This window comes from Meles meles, chromosome 1, assembly GCF_922984935.1.
Source record: "Meles meles chromosome 1, mMelMel3.1 paternal haplotype, whole genome shotgun sequence".
NCBI lineage: Eukaryota > Metazoa > Chordata > Mammalia > Carnivora > Mustelidae > Meles > Meles meles.
Window position 1 is genome coordinate 160,294,526 of NC_060066.1, and position 25,508 is coordinate 160,320,033.

A 25,508-nucleotide genomic window follows, 5' to 3' on the forward strand; every position below is an offset into this window, starting at 1 on the left:
TGCATTCGATGTTAAAAATTAAGGAAGTATAAAAATAAGAAATAAAAAAATTTTTAAAAAATTAAGGAAGTGAATGAACACATGACAGTGAAGATGAGGGCACAGAGGTGGTAGAGGGGGGTGACTGCCAGAGAATGATGCCAGGTTCCAGTGGGGTGACCCGGATCAGCTCAGGCCTGATGCTAGCCACTCCCACACAGCTCCTTTCTTTCCAATCCACTTGTCATGCTCTTTGGGAAGGATTGAGGTCTCTGGAAAACAGCCAAAAAACTGTTATGGGAACGGCAAGCCCAAATAATGCTCCGGCATCAGGAGGATCTGAGGGCTGAAAGCCACTTCTGTTCCCCTTCTCTCAGCTGAGGGGGTGGGAAAGCCCTAAGTCCTTTCAGAGAGACTTAGAAGGCATATAAAGGCCCCTGGTTGAGGACTCGCCTCCTCATTCGGCACTTGGTGCCAGAACTCTCAATCCACCACTGAGAGAAAATGTCCATCCAGTGAGTATCTCTGGGAGGTGTTTTTAAATGCCTTAGTGAGTCGATGGTAAATGGGCTATTTCAAGAGGTCCTAAAGAGGACTGAAGGCCTGTTTATGGGAGGCCTTGGGTCTTGAAGGGGAGAATTTCTTCCTATTTATATATTGAAGCAAATATCTAGAATTGGGGTCTAAATTACTGTGAGATTTTTGTGAATGGGCCTTGAAAGCAGTTGTGAGCATGAAGACTATAATGAGGCAGGCCTAGGTTGCAGCCATTTCTCAGCTGTGTGATTTTGGACTTAACGTTTCGTAGTCTATGTTTTTCCATATATAGAATGAGCATTGTGGTATTGTGACATTTAAATGAGCTAATAGCATGCAAAATTCTTTTTATGGTGGGTGGCACATAGTAAGTGCTTAATAAAAGATAGCTATCAAAATTAAGGACTCTGGTCATGGTTCCCACTCTGAGAGGTTATAAAATGAAGCCAAAGTGAAGAGGCAAGAAATAAAAAAAAATATGAAATCGAAATCTCCCAGTCAGACTATTTTTAAAGAGTACCATAAGCTCCTGGAGATGGCTGAAGAAATAGGATGATAGGCACAGATGATGGTATAATATAGGTGAATAACAAAGAATAAGTTACTTGCCCAAAAAGCGGTCATCTCCCAATTCTTGGAGGGACACAGACGAGGCAAGAGAATCAATGATGCTGTGCACTTAGAGTGGCGACAGGGCAGGGTAATTCTGGGGGACGACCACTGAGAGAAGCAGGATTAGTTGGTTTATCATCCAAAACATGGGAAGACTGCAGAGGGCAGAATTAGGTCCACTGTGACATTAAAAGGGAGGTCATTCCTCCGACATCAAAGGTAGAGCACTGACCCAGCACCCCCACAACCTGCCACTAGCAAACCTGAGGACATTTCTGTCCTCCAGCAAAGTGTGTGCTCCCAGCAAAAGCTAGACTGGCATTGGTTCTGACATTGAACCAGAGAATGCCTTTTCTCCTGGAGCTCTGCCTCTGCCTCAGGGGACTTCTCGGAGTATCAACATGGGCTTCTTCTGGATTATTCCACCTTTTCAGAGTTGAACATCCTGCTGGTGGTTACAAGAAACTGTTCGAAACTGTGGAGGAACTGTCCTCGCCGCTCACAGCTCATGTTACAGGTTGGTCTCACCAGTCTTGAAACCATCTTCTCTTGCTTTGTTGAGATCCCTTTTCCCTGGCTTTTTATTCATTGGCATCTCTCAGTGGTGGAGGTGTGGGCTTTTTATGCCAGAAGCCCATTTCCTCTCATTTAGCTTTTATTTCCCTAAGCTAGAAATATGCTGCCTAACTGCAACTCCTTGGGACTGGGACTCCATCTTTGTCATCTTTAAACTGTGAGAGCCTAACTCAGTGCCTGGCATATAGTAAATATCCTAGAAATGCATGTTCCATTATCCATTCCAGTGTCTGGATAAGTGAGGACCTGGTGACAAGCATCTAGAAATATTACAGTAAAGAGTGGTAGGTTTCCTGCCTGTTGGTTTGCTTCTGGAGTCAGACAGCTGCTCATTGCAGCTCCAGTATTTTACTAGCTATGAACCTTATAAGTTACTTAAACTTTCTGAGTTCCAGTTCCCTTACCTATCAAAAGCCAAACTTTCCATCATGGGGTTGTTGTGAAAACTGAATAAGATAACTGAAAGATTCACCTAGTATCCAACACAAAGCAATCAATAAGTGGTCATTATTAGTACTATTGTTAGCATTATCCAAAACATCGTATGACCTATGCAACATCCCTGCTTGGACACGGAAAGTCTCTTCCCTCCTATTTCTCCTTCTGTAAAATAAGAGAGAAGAGCCAAATGTTCTTTCTCAGCCAGATTGTGATGCTAACAATATAGGTTCTAGCAATCAAATTTATGTTGTGTCATTAGTTAAGTCATGCCTTCTTAAAGGTTTTATCAGAAACATACATTCTTAGGAAGCAGGCTGCAGAAATGGAACTGCAGAAAATAATCCTTCTGTTTAAAAAAATGGTAAGGATTAAGCAAACATTGCATTTTTCAAAGGACATGAGGGCACATATCTAACTGCTTAAAATGAAAGGCTTCATGGCCTTTGTTGTGTGCCCCTCATTTTGCAGACGAGGACACTGAGCCCCTAAGATGGCACATGGCAAATCCTGAACCAGAATCTGGTCTCTGACAGCCAGTCTTATGCAATTTCCCCTTCAGCAGGTTAATCTTCATCTGGACAGTAGCCCATACCCTCAAAGGAGTATAGCTCTAGGTTTTAAAAAGCCAGTATTCTTGTTGTCATTTAAATGGTTTCTTCTATAGAAACACCTTTTTTTAGTGTTTTGATCCCTGTTCCTAATTCACCTTTCCTACACCTTACTCCATCAAAATACATCAAGAAATTTGATGTTTTTCTTAAAAGCGAGATGGTAAAAAGGCAAATATGTTGCTATATGGGGAAATCTGGTGGGTGCAGAATCCCATTTTCCTCAAGATGCTTTTCCTTGTCTCCTTCCAACCCTTTATCCAAACTCAGGCATTGCAACGTTTCCCACCACTTTGGTCTCCTAGTGAAAGTACAGTCAAGTCAGCAAGCATTTTGGAAGGGCTGCCCAGTGTGAGAGCTGGGAATGAAAACCATTGCCAGCTTTATGAAGAGGCTGCCCAACTGAGCTGCTAATATAACCACACACACACCCTTACCAGGGATGAGCCCAGCAAAGGGCTAGGCTAAGAAGCAATGTTCTATGTCTCACCTTCATCACAGGCAGGATCCCCCTCTGGCTCACTGGCAGTCTCCTTCGATGTGGGCCAGGACTCTTTGAAGTTGGATCAGAACCATTTTACCACCTGTTTGATGGACAAGCCCTCCTGCACAAGTTTGACTTTAAAGAAGGACACGTCACATATCATAGAAGGTAAAGAATGCCAGATCCTACTCCTTCTAGGGGTAGGGCCTAGCTCAGCACCTCCTCCTATGTGTTCCTCAACCTCTTGAATTCAAGAGGCTACTTATAGGTTTGCTTCCTCTCAGAATCTGCTGGCCCAGGACATTTGCATAGATACCTGGGAACTGTGAGATATTAAAAAAGAACCTAAGAACTAGGGCTTTCGGGTTCAATATGCTCAGCTTCAAATTTTATATCTACCAGACACCACTTGCCTAACTGGGCAAACTCTGGCAAGATAATAATCTCTAATTCTTGGTTTTGTCATCTCTAAAATTCTACTTCAGGGTTCATTACAAGGATTAAATGAAGTACCTGGGAAATGGGAAATATTCAGTAATAATAAGTTGCTATTATGATAATTATCATTATAATTATTAGACCATTGGTTCTCTTGACTCTTTCTTTTTTTTAATAATCAGAAAGGCCCTGGGGTGGCACAAAGAGGGAAGGACTAAATTTTGTCATAATGATACAAGGGAAGTTTACTAAGAACAGAAGATTGGTGCTAAAAGGCTCCAAGGCCTAAACCATTACTCCAAGTACCCATTAACACCACAATAAATACTTTGCTTTTTCTGTAATATTCAGACCTGTTAGATGCTTTGTTGATCACCACAGGTATCAGGAATTCTGAAGAGACACCAAAAGGAAGAGCAAATGAAGGCTTGAGGTAGTCAGGAAAATTCAGACTGTAACAGAAGAGAAATAGATCAGGTCAAGCCAAAATTTAGCTAAGAAGTCAGACAAAGCTTTCATATGCCCCCTAAAGACCTTGGTACTTTTTCTTCTCCGTGACTTTGTTTCTTCATCTAGAAATTTTAAACTTTATTATATGCCTTGGAAGAAATGCAAAATCAGATTTTAATTGGCTTTCCACATGAGAAATCCTAGGCAACGTATGGGATACGGTTACAGAGTTCTGTCTATACAAGATACTGGATTCAAGAACACCTACTTTTAAAACCGGCAAAATAAATTTTTAAACTGAAGGAAAAAAACCAAGAGTGATAAAAGGGAGATTGAAAGGACTATAATTCAGCACACCATATTCTGTATTTCTCCATTCAGTGTTAGGTTGATGGGTTATAGGCTACAGGAAATCAGAGGTCCTATGTGAACCACCCACAGAGGCTGCATAGTGTGATATGGAGAAATGCATGTTTCCCAGCCCTGGCCAACTTGAGTTCTAACCCAGTTCTATGACATATGCCAGTTGCTTAACTGCTCTGCTTGGACATGACAAGTCCAAGCCATGAGCCTCAATTTCCTTATGTCATTGTGAGGTTTATAAGACTTAAATTTAAGCTCATAGCACATTATCTCTTTCTCAGTCACCCTGAGAAAGTTACTGAACAATGCTCTTCATTCTTCATGTTGTGGATTTATGGTTCCAACTTGTTAAGGACATATGGAATGACCATTCTCAGTTCCATATGGACCACACGGATTGTCTCTGCCTATGATCCTTTCCCATGTCTCCATGTCCTTCAGGTTCATCCGCACTGATGCTTATGTCCGGGCAATGACTGAGAAAAGGATTGTCATAACGGAGTTTGGCACCTGTGCTTTCCCAGATCCCTGCAAGAATATATTTTCCAGGTTACTGAAACTTGACGGCACGTTATTAAAGACATTTTACATTAGCCCTTTTCTCTCACGGCTTGAAAGTTACTGGACTGAAAAATCCATTTGCTTCTGCAGGTTTTTTTCTTACTTTCGAGGAGTGGAGGTCACTGACAATGCCCTTGTTAACATCTACCCAGTAGGGGAAGATTACTATGCCTGCACAGAGACCAACTTCATTACAAAGATTAATCCTGAGACTTTGGAGACAATTAAGCAGGTAGGACACAATGCTCTAGCAACACTGCTCAAGAAGTTAGAATTTGCAGTTTAGAATTAACTGCAATTTGGGGGAAAGAACATGAGACCCAGATAGATGAAGTTTCACCTCCTTGCTTTGTCATCAACTACTAACTATGTGACACAGGGCAAACTTTGTTTCTTCATCTACGAAATTTTAAACATTTATTATACAGGCTGGAAGAAAACCTTATAAAATGCCTAACATATTCATTCATTCATTCATTCATTCATTCATTCATTTGTGACACAAATATTGAGTCCCTTCCATATATCAGAACTTATACCAGATGCAAAGAATATATCAAGAGAGAGACAACCCAGGTAAGACAAGAATTTGGAATATATTGTTTAGCTAATGGGAAGCTACTGCAAGTTTTTGCTTGGTGAAATAGTATAAGCAGAGCTGTGCTTTAGGATATTTAATCTGGAAGCCATGCATAAACTGTATGGGAGGACAAAAGAGGTAATGGATAGCTGGGAGACAAGTTAGGTAGAATTTAAGATCAGAACTAGAAATTCAGTACAGTAGAAACAGAAAGGAAAACAGCCCCAACCCTAGGCCTCAATGTCACTAGCTAATTTATAATTCTCAGCAGACTATTTACTTAACATATTCTCTTCAATAGCTCTCTCTTATTTTTAATGTATGTTTGCAATCATATAAGAGTATGCGTTAGATCATTTGGAGAAGAACTGAAACTGAATCCTAAACCATTCATTTAACTCTGATGAGTGAATCTGTACTCAAATTGCTATAGTAATATAATTGCAAATGTAAAGTTCATGTAAGGCTCCAAAATAGCCTTTACTAGGGGGTCAAGTTTCATTGTGAGCCTCACCGTGCCTTGACTTCATATAAAAATACAATTTTAGGGGCGCCTGGGTGGCTCAGTGGATTAAGCCGCTGCCTTCGGCTCAGGTCATGATCTCAGGGTCCTGGGATCGAGCCCCGCGTCGGGCTCTCTGCTCCGCGGGGAGCCTGCTTCCCTTCCTCTCTCTCTGCCTGCCTCTCTGCCTACTTGTGATCTCTCTCTCTGTCGGGTGAATGGATGGAATCTTTAAAAAAAAAAAAAATAAAAAAAAAAAATAAAAATACAATTTTAGATTTTGAGATTCTTTTATTAACTATTACTAAAATAGCCTCCTAATAAGTACCTTTGCCTCCAGCCTGATTCTCTTAAATACAACTTCCCTAATTCAGTAGAAGCAATTTTTCTCAAATGCAAGTAAAAATGTGTTACTCTATCTGAGGCCCCCACAGTTCCCAAGATAAAGTCCAAACAGGGCTTTGTGGCTGGCTGGTTCTTATTTCTCCTCCTCCATGCATACCTTTCACGGCAGCCATGTTTAATGACTAATAATCCCCAAACAGTACCTGCTATTTCACAATTCAGAGCTTGTACATTAGGATTCCCACTCCCTGTAATATCTGTCTTCCTTCTCCACCTGGCTCTTACTTGTCTTTCCAAACATTAGTTGGAGTCATTGCCCTAGAGAAGCCTGGCTTAATCTCCCAGTCTGGGTTAGATGACCCTTCAGATACCATTTTGCATTTACCAGCAATGTACTGTATTATATACCAGCTTATTGGTCTAACAGTGCTACCAAATAGGACTTTGTACAAAGATGGCAGTGTTCTATATATCATTGTCCCAGTGCTACTGAGTACTTGAAATGTGGCTAATGTGACTGAGGAACTGAATTTAAAATTTTATCTAATCATAATCAATCCACATTAAATTACATGTGGCTACCATTTTAGACAGCACAAGTCTAGACTGACGTTCTTGACCCTGGCACAGTAATCATAGCAGTTCAATGAGTATATGAGGAATGATTGAATGAATGAATGTCTTCTCTATTATTTAAATAAAAATGCTAAAAACTCCCTTTAAAACATATTCTCCTAACCAAATAGAAAGAATTTTGGTTAAATATATACCTCATCAATTATCCATTCAATAAATCTGTATTGAGCAGGTCACAGGTAGAAATTCTAGTGCTGATTTTGCCAGCATGTGGCTCTGTATCCTTGAAAAGTCACCTGACCTCTCTTGGACTTCAATTTCTCTTTCTGTAAATAGAGAGATTTATGCTAGATTTGTGATTCTGAATTTCTTATGAGACTCCAAATTGAATTAAAGTGCTAAATCTTTTCTCCAAAAACATTTGCATTTAATTCCAGGAGATTCATGGTTCTCCTGAAGTCTATTTAGGTTGACTCTATACTAAATAGAATCCTAGGGTTTCTTTCAGTTCCAAATTTATACTCTGTGCAAGCCACTGGATTTGGTATTTAGGTTATAGTGTACAAAATTGCCATTTTCATAAAATAAAAATTATTGTATATCTCAGCAATCTCACACAATTCATCTAATACAATAAGGGGGATTAAAGAAATCCCAGGATTCACATTATCAGTTTGAGGACAAGTTGCATGTGCAGAAGGAAAGGAACTAAACAGAGCAGTGTATGGGGTACACAGAAGAACACAGTCAGGAAGATCTCCAAGACGTCAGAGGTGTGGGGGAATCAGCATGAGGATCAGAGGAAAGCTCTGCACTATAAACAAGAATTCAGGCAGACTTGAAAGAGGGTAGAACCCAGGGAGATGGAAAGAAAGAGAAAATGTGCTTTGGGTGAGGATACAAGTGGCAGCCATAAGGTCAGACCTAGGGACCGAGGGGTAATACAGTCTTTCTCTTTACATGGATGATATCTGCTCTGCTTCCCTAGGTTGATCTTTGCAACTATGTGTCTGTCAATGGAGCCACTGCTCACCCCCATATTGAAAGTGATGGAACTGTTTACAACATTGGTAATTGCTTTGGGAAAAATTTTTCAATTGCCTACAATATTGTAAAGATCCCTCCACTACAAGCAGGTCAGTTTACCAATTTGACTCTTCTTAAAACAAGTTATCTATATTGTGAGAAAATTACTGGAAATGGGATACCAGATCAGACTATCGGGATCGCACTATAGATGCACAGTTAAAGTCCTTTCATATTGCCTCTTGCACCATCCTCCAGGGACCAATGACCAGAAACATCATAGCAGAAAATGACAACTTGAAAACATAGAAAGCAAGTGGCCAAATCGTATTCTACAATGTTTCAAAAATGTAGTGTATATCAGTATTTGATCATTTAAGAGTTAGATTCAAGTTCAGGAAATAGTTACTGAGCTCTTATTCATGTGCCAGGCAAAATTAAATTTCTAAACAAACATGCATATGCATAATAGCACACACACATATATGAGAGGGTACTAACTATTTTGTGTGTGTTTAATTCTCAAAGCCACAAACAAACCTATTAACTCATACTAATATTATGGAGGAAGAATACTAAAACAGAAAAGAGAGTCCTCTTCAGAATTCTCCATTCATCCTCCATTCACTGCCAGAAATTTGATAACCGACTTGGCGACAGAATTATTTGAACATATATGGATTTTTGTTTGGTATTGCATAGCCTGGATCTCAAGGTGTGGTCCCTGGACCAGCAGAATCACTTGGAAAGCTGCTAGAAATCCAGAGTCCCACCCATGGTTGACTAAAGGAGGAATTCTGGGTGTGGGCCCACAGTTACTATTTTCAGAACCTCTTTCTGTGATTCTGATGTACACTAAGGTTTGAAGACCACTGACATAGTAGGAAACACACTTTTCTGTGCATAAGAATTACCATACAGAACTAAAGACACAAACCCACATACATGACACTTTATAGGTAAGAGATTACAAAAGGCATTTTGAGCATACTACTGTGTGCTGACTCGGCACCTACCAGCTGTTAAGACGCGACCCCACTGTCCTCTGCCTGCCACAACACTGTTTGAGTACACTTTTCCAAATCTGCTGCTGTTTGGATTTTCCTGGGTGACTGCAGCTTCACATGAAATTTCCCTAAGACATGCCAATGACTGAGAAAATGAAAATAAGCTCTAAAAAAAAAAATCAAGATCTGAAAATGTATTTCTTTACTTGCATAAGCTGTTCTAAATGCACTGTATTAAAAGAGAAAAAAAGAGGCTTTTCCAAAGCCTTTTAAAACCGCTTTATTTCAGACAAGGAAGATCCAATAAGCAAGTCAGAGGTCGTTGTACAATTCCCCTGCAGTGACCGATTCAAGCCATCTTACGTCCATAGGTAACTTGAAGGCCTGCTATGAATCTTCAGGAAAACTCAAATTTAAAGATCTGCTTTGCCTACCTTTGATACCAATCCTGATCACGACATTTCCTTGCAGAAACCTAAATTTAAATGTAATTAATTTCATGTAGGCACTGTTGATTCATACCTCATGTGCACATATTTCTTTGTGGTTTGAGAATCAGTCCTTCCCATTCACAAGTCTATTTGTGTTTCTGAACAGTTTTGGTTTGACTCCCAACTATATTGTTTTTGTGGAGACGCCAGTCAAAATTAACCTGTTCAAGTTCCTTTCCTCATGGAGTCTTTGGGGAGCCAACTACATGGATTGTTTTGAGTCCAATGAAACGATGGGGGTAAGTCATGCATTTATTTGTCACGTTTAGGATTCCGAAGATGGCGTTTTGTAATGTATACTGTTTTCCTTTTCAAATGCATCAAAATATTTTCCTCACTTTTCAAGGTTTGGCTTCATATCGCTGACAAAAAAAGAAGAAAGTACCTCAATAATAAATACAGGACCTCTTCTTTTAATCTCTTCCATCACATCAATACTTACGAAGACAATGGGTTTCTGATTGTGGATCTCTGTTGCTGGAAAGGGTAAGAAAGGAAATGTGATAATGTTACATCCCCAGTCATGCCTAGAAATTAGGGGCCTTTTTCAGAGATGCTGCTCTCAATATTTAATATGAATTACAGCTTTTAAAAAAAAAGGCAAGAAGTATGCTTAAGTCACAGAATATAATTGAAAAAGCAGTAGGGAGGCTAGTTAATCAGAAGCACTTGCAAACTGAACATCAAAACCATGGCTAGTGATTGAAAACTGATCAGGTCTATGAACCTGAGCTGAAAATAAGAGATGCTATGACCTGATAAGTGAATTTAAACTTAACCTCACTGCAACTTGACATGTTCCCTTGGTGGGGCCTTGAACTCCACCCACTCTAGGTTTGGGAGAAAAAGGCACGCTTTCTTGAGAATAATGCCAAGTCACTAAAAAGACAGTCGCCCCTAAAGACACAGAATGATGATGGCGAAACAGAGCAGAAAGTATCAAAAGCTGCTGTCATTTAAACATATCGGTGAGGCAGATTTCTTTGTTTTGTTTGGTTTGGTTTTCATGTAGCATGGACAGAAGAAAATGGCTCTAATATACTTGGGTCATTAGCAGTTCCTGAGTAGGAGAATAAAGAACAGGCAGGTTAGAGTGCCTGGGTGGCACAGTCAATTAAGTGTCCGACTCTTGGTTTCAGCTCAGGTCCTGATCTCAGGGTCATGGGATCAAGCCCGACCTCAGCTCTACACTCCGCTCAGCTCAGAGTCCACTTAAGAGTCTCTCTCTCTCTCTCTCTCTCTCTCTCTGCCCTTCCCTCCTTCCCATACCTCTTACCCCATGCTCATTCACCCGCTCTCTCTCTCACTCTCTCTCTAAAATAAATAAATAAATCTTTTTTTTAAAAAAGGAACAGGCAGGCACTTGTTCTTTTAAAAGGCATGGATCATCTCTCTGGAATTATTTGCCATTGTCTGTGCTCATGTCTGACTTCTTACTTTTGCAGATTTGAATTTGTTTACAATTACTTATATTTAGCCAATTTACGTGAGAATTGGGAAGAGGTGAAAAAAAATGCCAGAAAGGCTCCCCAGCCTGAAGTGAGGAGATATGTGCTTCCTCTGAATATTGACAAGGTAACTGCCCTCTACACAGATTTCAGATATATCCAGATTTGTTCTCCTGCCTTATGTTTATACATAAAATCTTGAAACTTCAGAACTGGAAGGAACTTTAAAAATACACTAATTCAACTCCCCTCATTTAACAAATGAGGAAACTGGAGCTCAGAAGAGTGATATGACTTAGCAAAAGCCAAGTGCAGCACAGCCAAAATAAAAACGAGGTTTTAATGCTAAATCTGCTGTTCTTTCATTTGTAAAATCCTTTCAAAATATATTTTCTCAGTGAATAGTGCCGACCACTGATTCTTAGGATCCTCTGTCAATAATACAAATAATTTAAGTGATTTGAAATTCTAAAGAAATGAAGGATTAAAAAGTACCCCTATAGGGAAATCAGCCCATTATTTTGATTTTCTGCAAACCTTCGAAAAATATCAGTAGAGGACAAACATCATTAAGAGCCTTTGGCAGTCATCTTTTTATTTCTACTTTTTCTTCCTTGTATTCAGTGGCTGTCTTTTTAGAATATTGGATTAACATCAAGAAGTTTTTGTGTGATAGAATGTCAGTCAAAACCAAGACAAATAGAATTTTCACAATAGATACATGAGCATACACAGTCATTTGTGTACATATGAGATATATATACACAAAATGGTAAGGCAGCTACATGGAATGTAAAACATTGTACTCAAAGCTAGATTAAATATAGTGGAAAATAAACCCAATTTAGAACTAGACACTACAGCTCTTAAGCAAGTTTGTAAGCTCTATAAGGATAAGAAAGGAAGAGGGAGTTGAGGTGGGGCATTAGGTAGGTAGTTAAATGAGCTTCTTCAAAAGCAGAGAGGTGTTAAAAAACCAAACTTAATATAGAAATACAAAGTGGTTGGTAGAGCTGGTACATTAGGAGCAAAGGAGAGATGGGCATTAGGCAGAGGGACTGGAAAGAGGGTTAGAATGATATTGTATGAGGCTTTAAGTACTCTAAATTTGCCCTTGGGAAGAAGATCTCTAGTACATAGCTGAGTGTCTACAAAATACCAAATGAATGAGTCTAATGATTTAAGTAAAATTTTATTTTACTAGTGTTAAGAAAATCACAATCATCTTTAAATTAAGATCACTTAATTTAAATATGCCTTACTTCACTCTCTTCACATCTAAGAAGAGGAAAAAGGAAAGATTTTCATAAATATGTAGTCATCACTGCCTGAAGAAGGACCACCCAATAATGAAATAGAGAACCTCAATGACAAAAAAAAAAATGTCTAATGTCATCCTAGACCCTTCTTTCACTCTCTCCCAATAGTTATGAATTAACCACTGTTAACATTGTATGACTTATTCCAGTGGGTACATCAATAGGATATGCTCTTGTTCTCCAGGAACTCATAACCTAGTGTATTGAGGAGGAGGAAGGTGATTTGGTAATGATAACACATGTTGGCATGAGACAAGTCGTGGGAAGGAGGCATAAAGTACTTTGGCTATTCAGATAATGAACAGTCATACTTGTTTGGAGAGACTCATGAAACACAGTAATTTGCAATATTCTGGCAGAAGATACTGACACATCAACTTAAGACAGGAGGCATAGTCTGAGAAAAGACAGAAGTGGGGTGGGGCAGAAGAGCAGAGAGAACTGACTGCAGTCCAATCAGAACATAAGCATACATAGTGGACTAAATGAGGCGGGATTTTTAAAAATTTTAAAAAGCAGACTTGTGGTCTTCAAAAGCTTTAAGGCTTTATTTGGCAGTGAAAGTCTCTGAATAGAAGAAAACCACATTCAGAGCTGGTGGAATGGGTACCAGGTGTGCTGACTTTCATGGCTGTCTCTTCAACTAAATGCCTGGCTTCCCCAGGCAAGTCACTCAACCACTCTAAGTTCAGTTGCCTGCTCTGAAACCTAGCTAAATTGGACTAAATAATAACAACGGCCATTTGCACCTTTAAAAACTTGACTTTCTAAAATAAGTCTGTGTTGTGCCTAAGTGATACTGGAAGTGTAGAAAGGACAGAGAGATAGGACCCTGGGATAGAAGACAATAAATTCACTCAGGCAGGCAAGAAAATAATGTAGTGGTCCTAGGAACAGGCAAACATGGATGAAAATAAGAGTTCCTATAGGTGGAATTAAAAGGGTCTTGCATTTGATTGGATCGCAGAATGAATTAAATCTTAGACATGCAAAATATCATAGAGATCCTGTAAGCCGTAACATGTCAGGAACAGTGATACTTTTGGAAATAGTGACACATTTGGAGTGTAACAGGCAGAGCAGGTATGGAGAAAAACATGAAGTGTAGAACTATGAGGAAGGGAAAGTATAAGGAGGTTGACTTCGAGTCATACAGAGCCAGGCTTGAGTTCTAGCTCTGCCTCTTACGAACTGAGTGATTTAACCTTAAATTTCCTTCTCTCTATCTATAAGGAGAAACATTGAACCTTTTAAATTTCCTTTTCCTAATCTATACCCATCTTACAGAGTTTTTGTGGCTGATACATGAACTGGTATATGTTAATTATTAAATAAAGCCCTTAAAAAACATATAGCCCTTGACACAAAGGAAATATCAAATAAATATCCCCTATCATCATCAGCAACAACAACAAAATCAGTATCAAAACATCTTCACGAAAGATACCTCATAGGCTTCCACACATCAATGAAGGACCTTGTGAGGTCAATCAGGGTTGATAGTTACTGATGTTGAAATGATGATCAAATATATGAGATTAGTCTGAGGATTTTGAAGGGGCGGGGGTGGGAGGTTGGGGGAACCAGGTGGTGGGTAATAAGGAGGGTATGTATTGCATGGAGCACTGGGTGTTGTGCAAAAACGATGAATACTGTTACGCTGAAAAAATAAATAAATATTATTAGTAAAAAAAAATATATGAGAATAGATAGATGAGACTGCTAGCAGGGAGAAGTCATACTTTAGAATAAATTTTATAAAAGAAACATACACATTTGCTTATTTTAAAAACGAAGAATTTGATAGCCTAGAAAAGACTGAGAGAAGAAAAGTTGGCCAGACACAGAAGTTTGGGATGTCTCATTACAGAAAGTACAAAAAAGAGGAACGAGGGAGAGAGAGAGAGAGAGAGAGAGAGAAAGTCACCAAATAGCCCTCCCTGGAGCTAAGAGAGGAAAATCCTACATTGGATAGGGCAAGAGGGTTTCATCAGTGCCCCTTGCTACAGGCAAGTTAAAAAGGATGAAGACCAAAAGTCAAACACAGATTTGGTGATCTCCAACAGATAAGGTTGAGAGAGGGAGAAATCAGGACTCAAAGGTCAGCAACTGGGAGGATGTGGGAGCAGTCACTCTAAGTCCACACTTCGGAAAATGTGGCAGGGAAGGGAAAAATTGGTCATAAACTGGGAGGAGAGGTAAGAAAGATATTGAGGGAAGGGCTAAGGAGAGGAAAGAGTATAAGATGAGTGAAATTTCCAGTTTACTAATCAAGATAATGGTAGTATCTTTAAAATATGTCTTTATATTTTTTTGAATAGGTGGTGCATTTAAATGGTAAAAAATCAAAATGATATGCAGAGGTACACACTGGGAAATCTCACTCCACGCTCCACCTGCATCCAGTCTGTACCATCCCCATGCACTTCTATGTGTAACTTTTCATGTTTTTCCTTTTCTTTGGTTTGTTTATGCAAATATAAGAAAAAAATAAATATATATAAAATTATTTCCCATTCTCATACACAAAAAGTTATTTTCTATATCCACTGTTTTCTTCCCTGCTTTCTTCATTTAACAATATATATGCTAAAGATCTTGCTGTTTTCAACTACACGGTGTTCTTTCTGTGAACATACCCAAGTCTCTCATTGCTGCACAACAGAATTGTTTCCAATCTTTGGCTATTACCAGTAATGTGATAAGGAATAACTTTGTATGTATGTCATTTCATACATGCACAGATATATGAATACATTAGAGCCTCAGAAATGAGATTTTGGGTTAAAGGAAAAATGCATCTGTTAAAAAAAAGTGGGTGGGTAGCAAAAATGAGGAGCTAGTTTGTCGGGGAAAGCAAGAATAATGTTACAGATTTCTTACATAAAAATTTTAATTTAGTAATAGAAACAATAAGATAGAATGAAGATAATCAATTTGAACTTACAAGTATATAGATAATATGTCTGATGTAAGCATTTGATCTCTTCTTCCCCAAAACACCACAAAGTGCCTTGAGGTTCTATTTCACAAAATCTCATAAAATTCTCATCATTTCTGTATTTGCTTCTTACCTCCTATCCCTTCCCTATCGTAAGAATCTTCTATTTCCTCTTAATCAATGATACACCCCCAGAAAAATCCCCTCTATCCTCTTTTCAGAATGTTCCTTTCACATTCTTTACTTTAAAATCAAATGTGAGTAAGAGCAACGAATCACAGACCTGTACCTCTGAAACAAATAATACATTATATGTTAATTAAAAAAAAAACAAAAACCCGGGACCACCTGCATGGCTCAGTAAGTTAAGTGTCTACCTTCGGCTTGGGTCATGGTCTCAGGGTCCTGGGATGGAGCTCCACGTCTGTATCCAAATTCAGTGGGGAGTCTGCTTCTCCTTCTCCCCCCCTGCTTGTGCTCTCTCAAAGAAATAAACAAAATCTTTAAAAAAACAAAAACAAAAACAAAAAGCAAAAACCTGGCTCTCTCCTAAATACACTGATCTCTCCAGTCTCCTCCCTATAGCCCTTATACCTCTTGACCTGGGGTTACTGTAGGTATTCTCTCTGTTCTACTTCTCTGTTTCCAGATTCACTGTTCCTTCCATCCACTCTTAACATATTCCGATTTTAATCTCATTTCAACTAATTACATAGCTAAGGGATATATACATATATTCACCCCTCATTACTGTTGTTGTCTATGAACCACCACTGTCTCACTTCCCTTCTTGGCCCAATGTCACACTCCCCAGATCTACTGACTCTTGGTCATTTCCATATACACATCATAGGTGATTTTTCCAATAACCTGGCCTCTCAGTTCCTTGACCTCTTCCACTGATCTTGTCTTCCATTCTATGTCAGCTACTCACTCCCCATAGTCATACACTTGACCCTGCCATCATAGGTAAAACCTATGACTGTGTTTCTTCCATAATCTTAGTTTCATGCATGATATGCTCTGACTACCACCTTCTATCTTTCAAGATCACTTGTCCTACGATGATTCCCACCAGAAACCTCCAATCCCCTGAACCTACTACCTTCTCAACATACCTCACTCCCCTGAGAACTTACTTTTTCTCGTTACTTAACTAAAATTCCATTGTCAACAATTTCAATCTTATATAGATTCTCACTTCTCTTGCCTCCTTCTTACTTTATTGAACTCATTTGTCAAAACCACAATTCCCCCTAGTTAAATCCAACTCTCCACCCACTCTACACTTGTATCTCTAAGGATGAAATTAAGTGCTGAAAACACACAATCATGGTAATTGGTTCATTTTTAAATATATGACCACAAACCTCACCGCTACATTTCTCAACTTCATTTACTCTCCCACTTTGCTAGTTAAGTATTTCACACCCTCCCCTCTTCAATCTTCTAACACCTCCCACCTCCACACTCATACTCAGCTGATGGCTCTGCTTCCTATTTTATTGAAACAAATGAAAGAAATCAAAAAAGAATGTTAGACTCCTGCCACCACATCTACCCGCCCACCAGCATCTGTACTTGTATTGAATTATCTATCATTCCACCCAGAACGAGTCCTTCCCATTTTCCCTTCCTTACCCACTCAAGGATATCACTCAAGTGATTCTCTCCCCTCTCCTTTATCATTACTTTCCCTTCTTTTTCATTGGGTCACTCATATCAAGCTATTATTTTGCCCTCTTACAAAATCCTTCTCTTGACTCTTCTTGCCCCCACGAGCTGTCTTCATTCTTTTTTTTATAGACCCCTTAATGTTGGAGGGCATCAGAACTCAGCCCTTCATTCTATCTTCTTTTTGTACATTCCTTCCCTTTGTAAAGACTCATGATTTAAAGCATTTACATTTTCAACTTACCTTTCAATTCAAGATTTATATATGCTACTGTGAATTCCATGTCTCAGTTTGAATGTCTAATAGACTTCTCAAGCTTAATAAGATGAAATCGAAATTTCTTCTCTTCCTCTACCAAAAAAATTTACCCCACCTGCAGCAGTCCCCATTGTTGTTGAGACAGCTTCAACATTGAATTTTCAGGCCAAATACCTTGGAGTCATCCCTGACTTCTGTCCTAAGTTCATGCCTCTTCCCTACCCCATTGCCTATCTATCAGGAAAACCTCATGGCGCTGCCTTCCACTTCTCACTGACTCCAGTGCTACTAGCCTATTCTGAACTATTCTTTTCTTTTGACTAGACCACTGGAACCACTGGCGTCCCCATTTCTGCTCTTGCATCCCCCTACTCCCAAGGGTAGTCTCAAGAGAACAGCCAGAGCAATTCTTTTAAATATTATAGCACATCAATCCTCTGCCCTAAATCATTCTATGGCTTCCCATCTCTCACTCAGAGGAAAAGACCAAGTCCTCCCAATGACCTAAAAAGCTGTACACAATCTCTCCTCTACATCCCTCTCCTGTTTCTCTTCCCCAGGCTCAGACAGTTGCAGCCACACCGGTTTCTTGAATGTTCTTCAAGCACATTTGGCATCCCCCTACCTTAGGCCTTTACACTGTTTTCTTTGTGTAAACATTCTCCCCTAGATATCTATGCTGTTGGTTTCTTTACTTCCTCCAAGTTTTGTCCCAAATGTCATCTTTTCAAGGAGGCCCACCCTGACACCTATTAAAATTATAACTCACCTACACCTCACACTTTTGATCCTCCTAACTCCACTGTGTTTTTTCTCCCCATATTCATGATATATTATATACCTTATTAATTGTTTATGTCCCTAAACTAGAATGCAAGCTTCAGGAAACTTATTCTCTGAATTATCCCAAACATCTAGAATAGAGTCAAGCACAAAACATGTATTCAAGTATTTGATACAGGTATTAAAAAATAAATGCATTCTTAGAAAGAGCTCATGGTATGCATTCCCTTCACAGAAGAATCTGAAAACCACCAGGCAGGGTTGAGGGAGTGACAAGAGATCTTAGACAACATCTGCTCCAATAGTTTTCTTATATGCAATTTTTTTTCTTTTTGACAACAGAACTGTAATTTTTTTCAAGCAAAATCAAAATATATCCTAACTGTGAGTGAGATAAACACTATAAATGAATCCAAAGAGTTTGAAGTCCTTTGCTGGTCTTTAAAAAAAAAAAAAATTCTCAGAGACCTTTCCTCAGAGCCCTACATTCTCTTTAAGGACAATCTCATTGTAGAGATGTGAAGGCCTAGAGGGTCTAGAGGTTACATGACTTTCCCAGTGATACACAGGCAGTGACCAACAGAGGTACAGCCAGTTTTCCCAATTGTGTTGCTGGCTTATCTTTCTATAGCTTTTTGCACTGCTCCTCCCTACACATTGACTTAAGAAACAAAGAATGCAGAAGACAAAACTTAGGAAGACTGCATTCATGGCTGCTTGATTTTTCTTTCCTTCTCACTGAGGTGTCTGTTATCCTTTTTCCTTAGGCTGACACAGGCAAGAACTTAGTCACACTTCCTAACACAACTGCCACTGCAATTCTGTGCAGTGACGAGACCATCTGGCTGGAACCTGAGGTTCTCTTTTCAGGGCCTCGCCAAGGTGAGATTGATTTAGAGAGGGAACAAATTGTCTGTTTCAGAGATTTTTTCAGAGTTTTCCTAAGCATGTCCTCTATTTTGTAGCATTTGAGTTTCCTCAAATCAATTATCAGAAGTATGGAGGGAAACCTTACACATACGCATATGGACTTGGTTTGAATCACTTTGTTCCAGACAGGGTAATTAATCCATCTTACCTAATACTAGAAAAGTAGTTTGAGTCATACACTAGTCAAGTAAAGCCCATCAACTGATTAACTGATTTTTGTTTCTCACAAGCAGCTCTGTAAGCTGAACGTTAAAACTAAAGAAACGTGGGTATGGCAAGAACCTGATTCATATCCATCAGAACCTATCTTTGTTTCTCACCCAGATGCCTTGGAGGAAGATGATGGTAATGAAAGCAATGGATGTGTCTGAACACTTTCTTTTTATTGGAGTTTTATATGCTAGTGCATTAGGAGTCACAGTGATTACTCCCTTATGTACGGATATGATCCTTAATACTACTGAATTCAATGCAACATGAAAGAATTTAAGCTTATTAGAAAATAAGTTTCATCTTGTGGCCAATCTCATTGATTACTCATGGGAAAATGTTAAAGCACCATCTGGTGTCATAATGGAACATCAATGTTTGCTCTAGATGAAGGCGGGAAGGATGAAGAAAGAACAGCGTGAATTCTAGGGTGTTGCCTTTCCTGACCTAGATAAATTTCTGAAAAAGGATAGACTTCGAAGGAAAGAAATGAGTTTTCTAACAGATAAAAGAGAATGAGAATGGGGCTTTGTGCCTCTGCTTTGGGTTTCTTCTTTTAGTAAGCTGGATCCATAGCCTATAACACAGTCATTCAATGACAAAGCATCAGTCTTTGTTAACTATTGATTAGGTGGGACAGGAAGGTAGATTACACTCTCTGGGATTAAAACTTGGAAAACCACAGAAAAATGAGTAAAAGAACTATGGAGCCATTTCCTGCTAAATTTACAAATTTACAATTTACAAATATACAATTGTATATTTACATATACAGCCCATCTGGACAAAACTACAAAAGGTTTGTTCACGTTTTGTTGGATGGAAGTAAGCTTCTAGCTAGGTCTTAGAAAGTACATAAATAATATACCTTACTGTTTTCAAAGCCTTTTAATATATTTTTTCACTTGATTGTCACAACACCTTTTTTTTGGTAATAGGTTATGTTAAATCTTATGTTACAGACAAGAGCACAGATCTATTCATCAATAGGAATTTAAGGAACACCTACTATGTCCTAGTAATTGGAGTAGCTATTGGAAATCAACAGTGGACAAGACAGAGATGGTCACTCCCTTTCTGGAGCTTACAGTCTAGGGAACATAAAGAGTTTGAAAGATCCATTCAGGGTGGTGGTATAGACAGATGGTGGATGAGTAAGGGCAAGATATCAAATGATATGGTTTTCTTTATTTGTCAATGCCAATACCTCCTATATTATTTCAGTGACATTTAGCCTATGGTTCTGGGATTTTTTTTTTTAACATTGCCTTACTTACTTTTGATTAACAGGTGTAGTTCTGAGTGTGGTGGTGAGCCCTGGGGCAGGACAAAAACCTGCTTATCTTCTGATTCTGAATGCCAAGGACTTGAGTGAAGTTGCCAGGGCTGAAGTGGAAATTAACATCCCTGTCACCTTTCATGGACTGTTCAAAAAATCCTGAGCACATTCTAGCACATTATATTTCTATTGACAAAACCAGAAAAACAGTCGGGTCTGCAATCAAATTCTGTTCAATTTTAGCCTGCTGTATTACATCGTTTTTAACTTGCAGATGCACACAATTTTGCAATATTTTACAGAAAGCACAGAGTTTAGCAAGCAATTCTTTTAAAAAAAAAAAGCAGCACAAATTTTAGATAATCATACTTTCTCTGTGAGACAGGTGGACCATAACTAAAACCTCTTTATATATTTATCAATCAAATAGAAAATAAATGTGGATTTATTAAGCTTTTTTTTCCTACTGTAAAAGTATATTTTAGGTATCTATCTTCTCCAATTATTTTTTAACACTTAGAAGCCAAAGTTCTCTACAACTGATTTGTATATGGCTTCCCTAAGGCAAGGTAGTACCATGCAAAAAGGCTTAATTACTAAATGTCAGACCAAACTTTTTCATAAACCAGGGATTATCATCTAAGAGTAATCCTAGTAATAAGTATGTGTATATATATATATATATATTACTGTTCCAAGATTCTCAAGCTTTATGAATTTTAACATTTCCATTTAATATAGGCAATTACTGATTATTTCTGATTTTATAATAAGAAAGCCTATCTCTAATTGACTGACAGCTCTAACGAAATAACATCTCAGAGATAAGTTATCTATTAAAAGCTTACATAACATCAAAGCACTTATATATAATAGTGACTATAATTTTTGAAATACTTACAAATATAATTTCTACTTAAAATCAGAGTATAAGATAATGTCAGGGGGTTATACTATGTTGCCTCATGTTTAATTATATATAAGCACTGTGCAATCAACTGACTTAAGCAAAAGACAAAGAGAGAAAAAGAGAAAATATTAAAATTATTATTCAGATATTAATACATTTAAGTACTTTTATTTTAAAAATTATTCTCTTATTGCTACATGTTGCAAAAAAATGGAGACTGACAAAAAATTATATTCTATATCTTAATCCTGGTATGTATTTTATGCTAAGTATTACACATCATTGTGCTTAAGATAATCACCATTGTGTTTGACTAAGTAAAAATAGCTTGAAGGAACAGACTGACTAGGGTATTTGATGCATCTATTTGATTTCTTTATTTAGAATAAAATGCAAACTCATTTTTAAAATTATAAATACTCACTGAAACATACTTCTCAAAAAAAATTTAAAATTACAGAAAAGTAGAAATTATAAAGTAAAATCATACAGAGTTCATCTAAGCTCAACTACTATTAAGATTGGGGACTATTCTTTTCTATCTTTTTTCCTCCCATGGATTTTAATGTAATCATTGTTTCATTGTGCCTAGTTCCTAGCTAGAATTAGAAATTTCACAAAAGAAAAGAAAATGCCAGAGAATAACATGGAATGTGTGAGCGTAGATAAACATCAACCTGTTAGTTTTTGTCTCTAGACACGGCACATGAACATAATTCCACAGAGAAGGCTACTTACCCATTTCTTTTAAAAATGCAGGAAATAAGTTACTGAATAATTACTAAGTTTTGTGCTTGATAAAATTTCCCTATTTAAGATAATTCCTAAAGCTGCCCTTTCCTACATTTGCCAATCACTCCTTGCCTTATTCCTTCCTATTCATTTTCCATGAAGAAAGTCTTGCACTTTAGTGTGCCCACCTCTCTTCCTTGTACAGGATCTCACTGTGAGCACTGTGCTCTGCGGAGATTGCCACAGTGTTTGTGAAGACAGAAGAGAGGTAGATCTGACTAAAGTAACATCCTGCCAATACCATTTCACCAAAATTGGAATTCTCTATATAATCATTGCTAATATTATGCCAAGAAGGCTTAGGAGCTGCCTTTTAAGGCCAAAAAATGGAAGATGGGCTTTAAAATTTTTAATTAAAATAAGGGAGGCTTAAGTCAGGAAAGAAGGACTAATTTGGAAATGCAGATTGAAAAAATTAAGGAACCTGCTTTCTAAGAACCAGAGCTACCTATTTGGAGGATCTAGAGAACCACATCCCATGTATAAACAAACAAATCTGTTTTAAGAAAAAAATTCAACTGAATTAAGACAAAAAAAAAACTGTTGATAAGTAGTTATTTTAAAAACAACAAGTTGTTTGAGACCTTTATTTTTTCCATTTTTATTATATTTTCCATAGCCATGTCCATCAACTTTGGAAAATATCATCAAAGGTTTATTAAAAACTGACAATTTTTTGTCTTATGGCAGATAATCTAGATAACGTCCCTGTGCTATATTCTAAACCAGAAAATACTAATTGACAAAAAGGCAGCCTACTTTCCAAGAATTCCATCAACCCACAGTCTGGCTAAAGAATAAAATGGAATGCTTTCTTCCATAAACTTGACAGGGAGAGTATCAATGATTAGGGATTATAGAGAAAATATGTCTTGATAGAATCTCTGAAGACCATCCCAGAGGAACACCAAATCCAGTAAAATTCAATGTCAGTGGGAAAACAATCTCTGAAAGACAGGAAGAAAGGAAACTTGCACTCTTAGACTACCTTTTACTTTTAAAGAAAAGTGGAAGTCATTCATAAAGCTATACCCGTCATGGTACTACCTGCACCATTTTAAAGATGAGGAAAGGGAGGCCAGGTTACTTCTTTTAATGAGAAGCAAAACTTGAACTAAAATCTAAACCTAACAGTTCTCCTTGAAAATTTGGTTTCTGATAACTTCTGAAATATTCCTACTAATTGAAAATTTTATTTCAAATACAACCACTATCATACTACTTGGTCATCAAGTCTGGGTACAATAAATCTTTGACTGGTCAGTAACTCTTACTATTGATTAGTAGCAAAAGTGCTCCTTAAATATACTGACCATATACCAAGTATTTATTATGCCAGGGATTCTATTAATCAATCCTAGTAAAATCTTATGTGTAGATTTGATAATCTACACATTTGTTGCAGGTGAGGAAAGTGAAGCTCAATAATGTCAAATATCTTGTCCAAGTTTCCACACAGAATGGTGATCTAATTCCAAATACTATCTGGGTCTGTTGGACACAGTGAACTACTACCTGGAGGTAGCTCAAAATTTCAACATTACATTACTACCTTCTTTTGGATGATATCCAAAATGAAGACATACAGGAAATATTTCCCAACTCATTCAGAGGCCAGTATTGATTATTGATAGCAATTTGATATTGATAGTAATTCCAGACAAAAACATCACAAGAAAACTACACAGACCAATATTACTTATGAATTTACATGAAAAAAAATCAGTAAAATATTAGCAACCCAAATTTAACAATTCATAAAAGAGGACTGTATCAAGTGGGACTTATTCTAAAAATTCAAGGTTGGTTTAACATCCAAAAATCAATAAATGTGGGTGGCTAGCCTGGGTGGCTCAGTCAGTTAAGCGTCTGACTCTTGATTTTGGTTCAGGTCATGAACTCAGGGTTGTGAGATCAAGCCCCACATTGAGCTCCACGCTGGGTGTGGAGCCTGTTTAAGAGTCTCTCCATCCGTCTGTCCTTGTCTCTCCCCCAACCACTCATACACATACTGTCTTTCTCCAAAAATAAATAAACAATAGATAAAATAAATGTAATGCACCGTATTAATAAAGGACAAAACCACATGATCATCTCAGCAGATGCAGACAAAGCATTTGAAAGCATTTAACAACTATTCATGGAGGAAAAAAAGAAAAAATAGTACAAATAAAAAAGAATTTGTTCATCCAAATAAAGAGAATCTATGAAAAACCCACAGTTCACATCACAATTTATTATGAAATACTGAATTTTACCCACCAAGATCAGGAACAAAAGAAAGATGCCTGCTCTCTCCACTACTGTTCACCATTGTACTGGAGGTTTTAGCCATAGCAATTAGACAAGGAAAAGAAATAAAATGTAAAAGGAAGAATAAAACTATTTTTATTCACAGATGACATGGTTCTGCATCAAAAACTATTAGAATTCAAATCAAAAAGTATTAGAACTAATAAACAGTTCCACAAAGTTGCAGGATACAAGATCACTATATAAGAATTAGTTATATTTCTGTTTGCTATCCAAAATAAAGACAACAATCCATTTACAAAAGTGTCAAAAAGAATAAAATACTTAGAAATAAACTTAATATAAGAGTTTCAAGACTTTTACACAGAAACTACAAAACACAGTTGAAAAAAAGTAAATGGAGAAACATCCCGTGTTCTTGGATTTAAAGACTTAATATTGTTAAGATGGCAATATAATACAAATTGCCCTACAGATTCAATGCAATTTACATCAAAACCTGAGCTTCCTTTAAGCAGAAATTAACAAAATGATCTTAAAATTCATATGAAAAAGACCAAGAATAGTGAAAAGAATCTTGGAAAGAAAGAGCAAAGTTGAAGGACTCATACGTTTCCATTTCAAAAGCCGCTATAAAACTACACTAATCAAGACAGTGTGGTGCTAACATAAGGATAGACATACATATCAAATGAACATATCAAATAGAGAGTTCAGAAGACAACCCTTACATTTGGCCAAATGGTTTTCAATAAAGTTACCAAGAGAATTCAATGAGGAAATAAGTCTTTTCAACACATAGTGCTGTGAAATTGGATAGCCACATACAAAAGAATCAAACTGAACCCTTACCTCACATCATATACAAAAATTAACTCAAGGGGCTCCTTGGTGGCTCAGTTGAACATTGGACTCAATTTTGGCTCAGGTCATGATCTCAGGATGCTGGGATCCAGTCTTGCATTGGGCTCCTGCTCAGTGGGGGTGTCTGCTTCTATTTCTTGTTCCCTCGGCCCCTCCCCCTGCTCATACTTATGCTCTCTCTCTAAAATAAATAAATCTCTTAAAAAATTAACTCAAAATTGATCACAGAACTAAATATAAGTGCTCAAACTTCAAAACTCCTAGGAGAAA

The 25,508-nt window shown here is 37.8% G+C and overlaps 1 protein-coding gene across 1 annotated transcript; it reads left to right on the top strand.

The window, feature by feature from the left end:
* The first annotated feature begins 452 nt into the window (after positions 1-452).
* Positions 453-21,443, top strand: RPE65 (retinoid isomerohydrolase RPE65). Its single transcript, XM_046017655.1, has 14 exons — positions 453-494; positions 1,563-1,645; positions 3,255-3,405; positions 4,930-5,037; positions 5,140-5,281; positions 8,041-8,188; positions 9,375-9,456; positions 9,683-9,815; positions 9,923-10,062; positions 11,022-11,151; positions 18,768-18,882; positions 18,966-19,060; positions 19,164-19,275; positions 20,431-21,443. The coding sequence occupies exons 1-14, from the start codon at positions 484-486 to the stop codon at positions 20,580-20,582; spliced, it is 1,602 nt and encodes a 533-aa protein (XP_045873611.1). The 5' UTR covers positions 453-483; the 3' UTR covers positions 20,583-21,443.
* Positions 21,444-25,508: the final 4,065 nt, after the last annotated feature.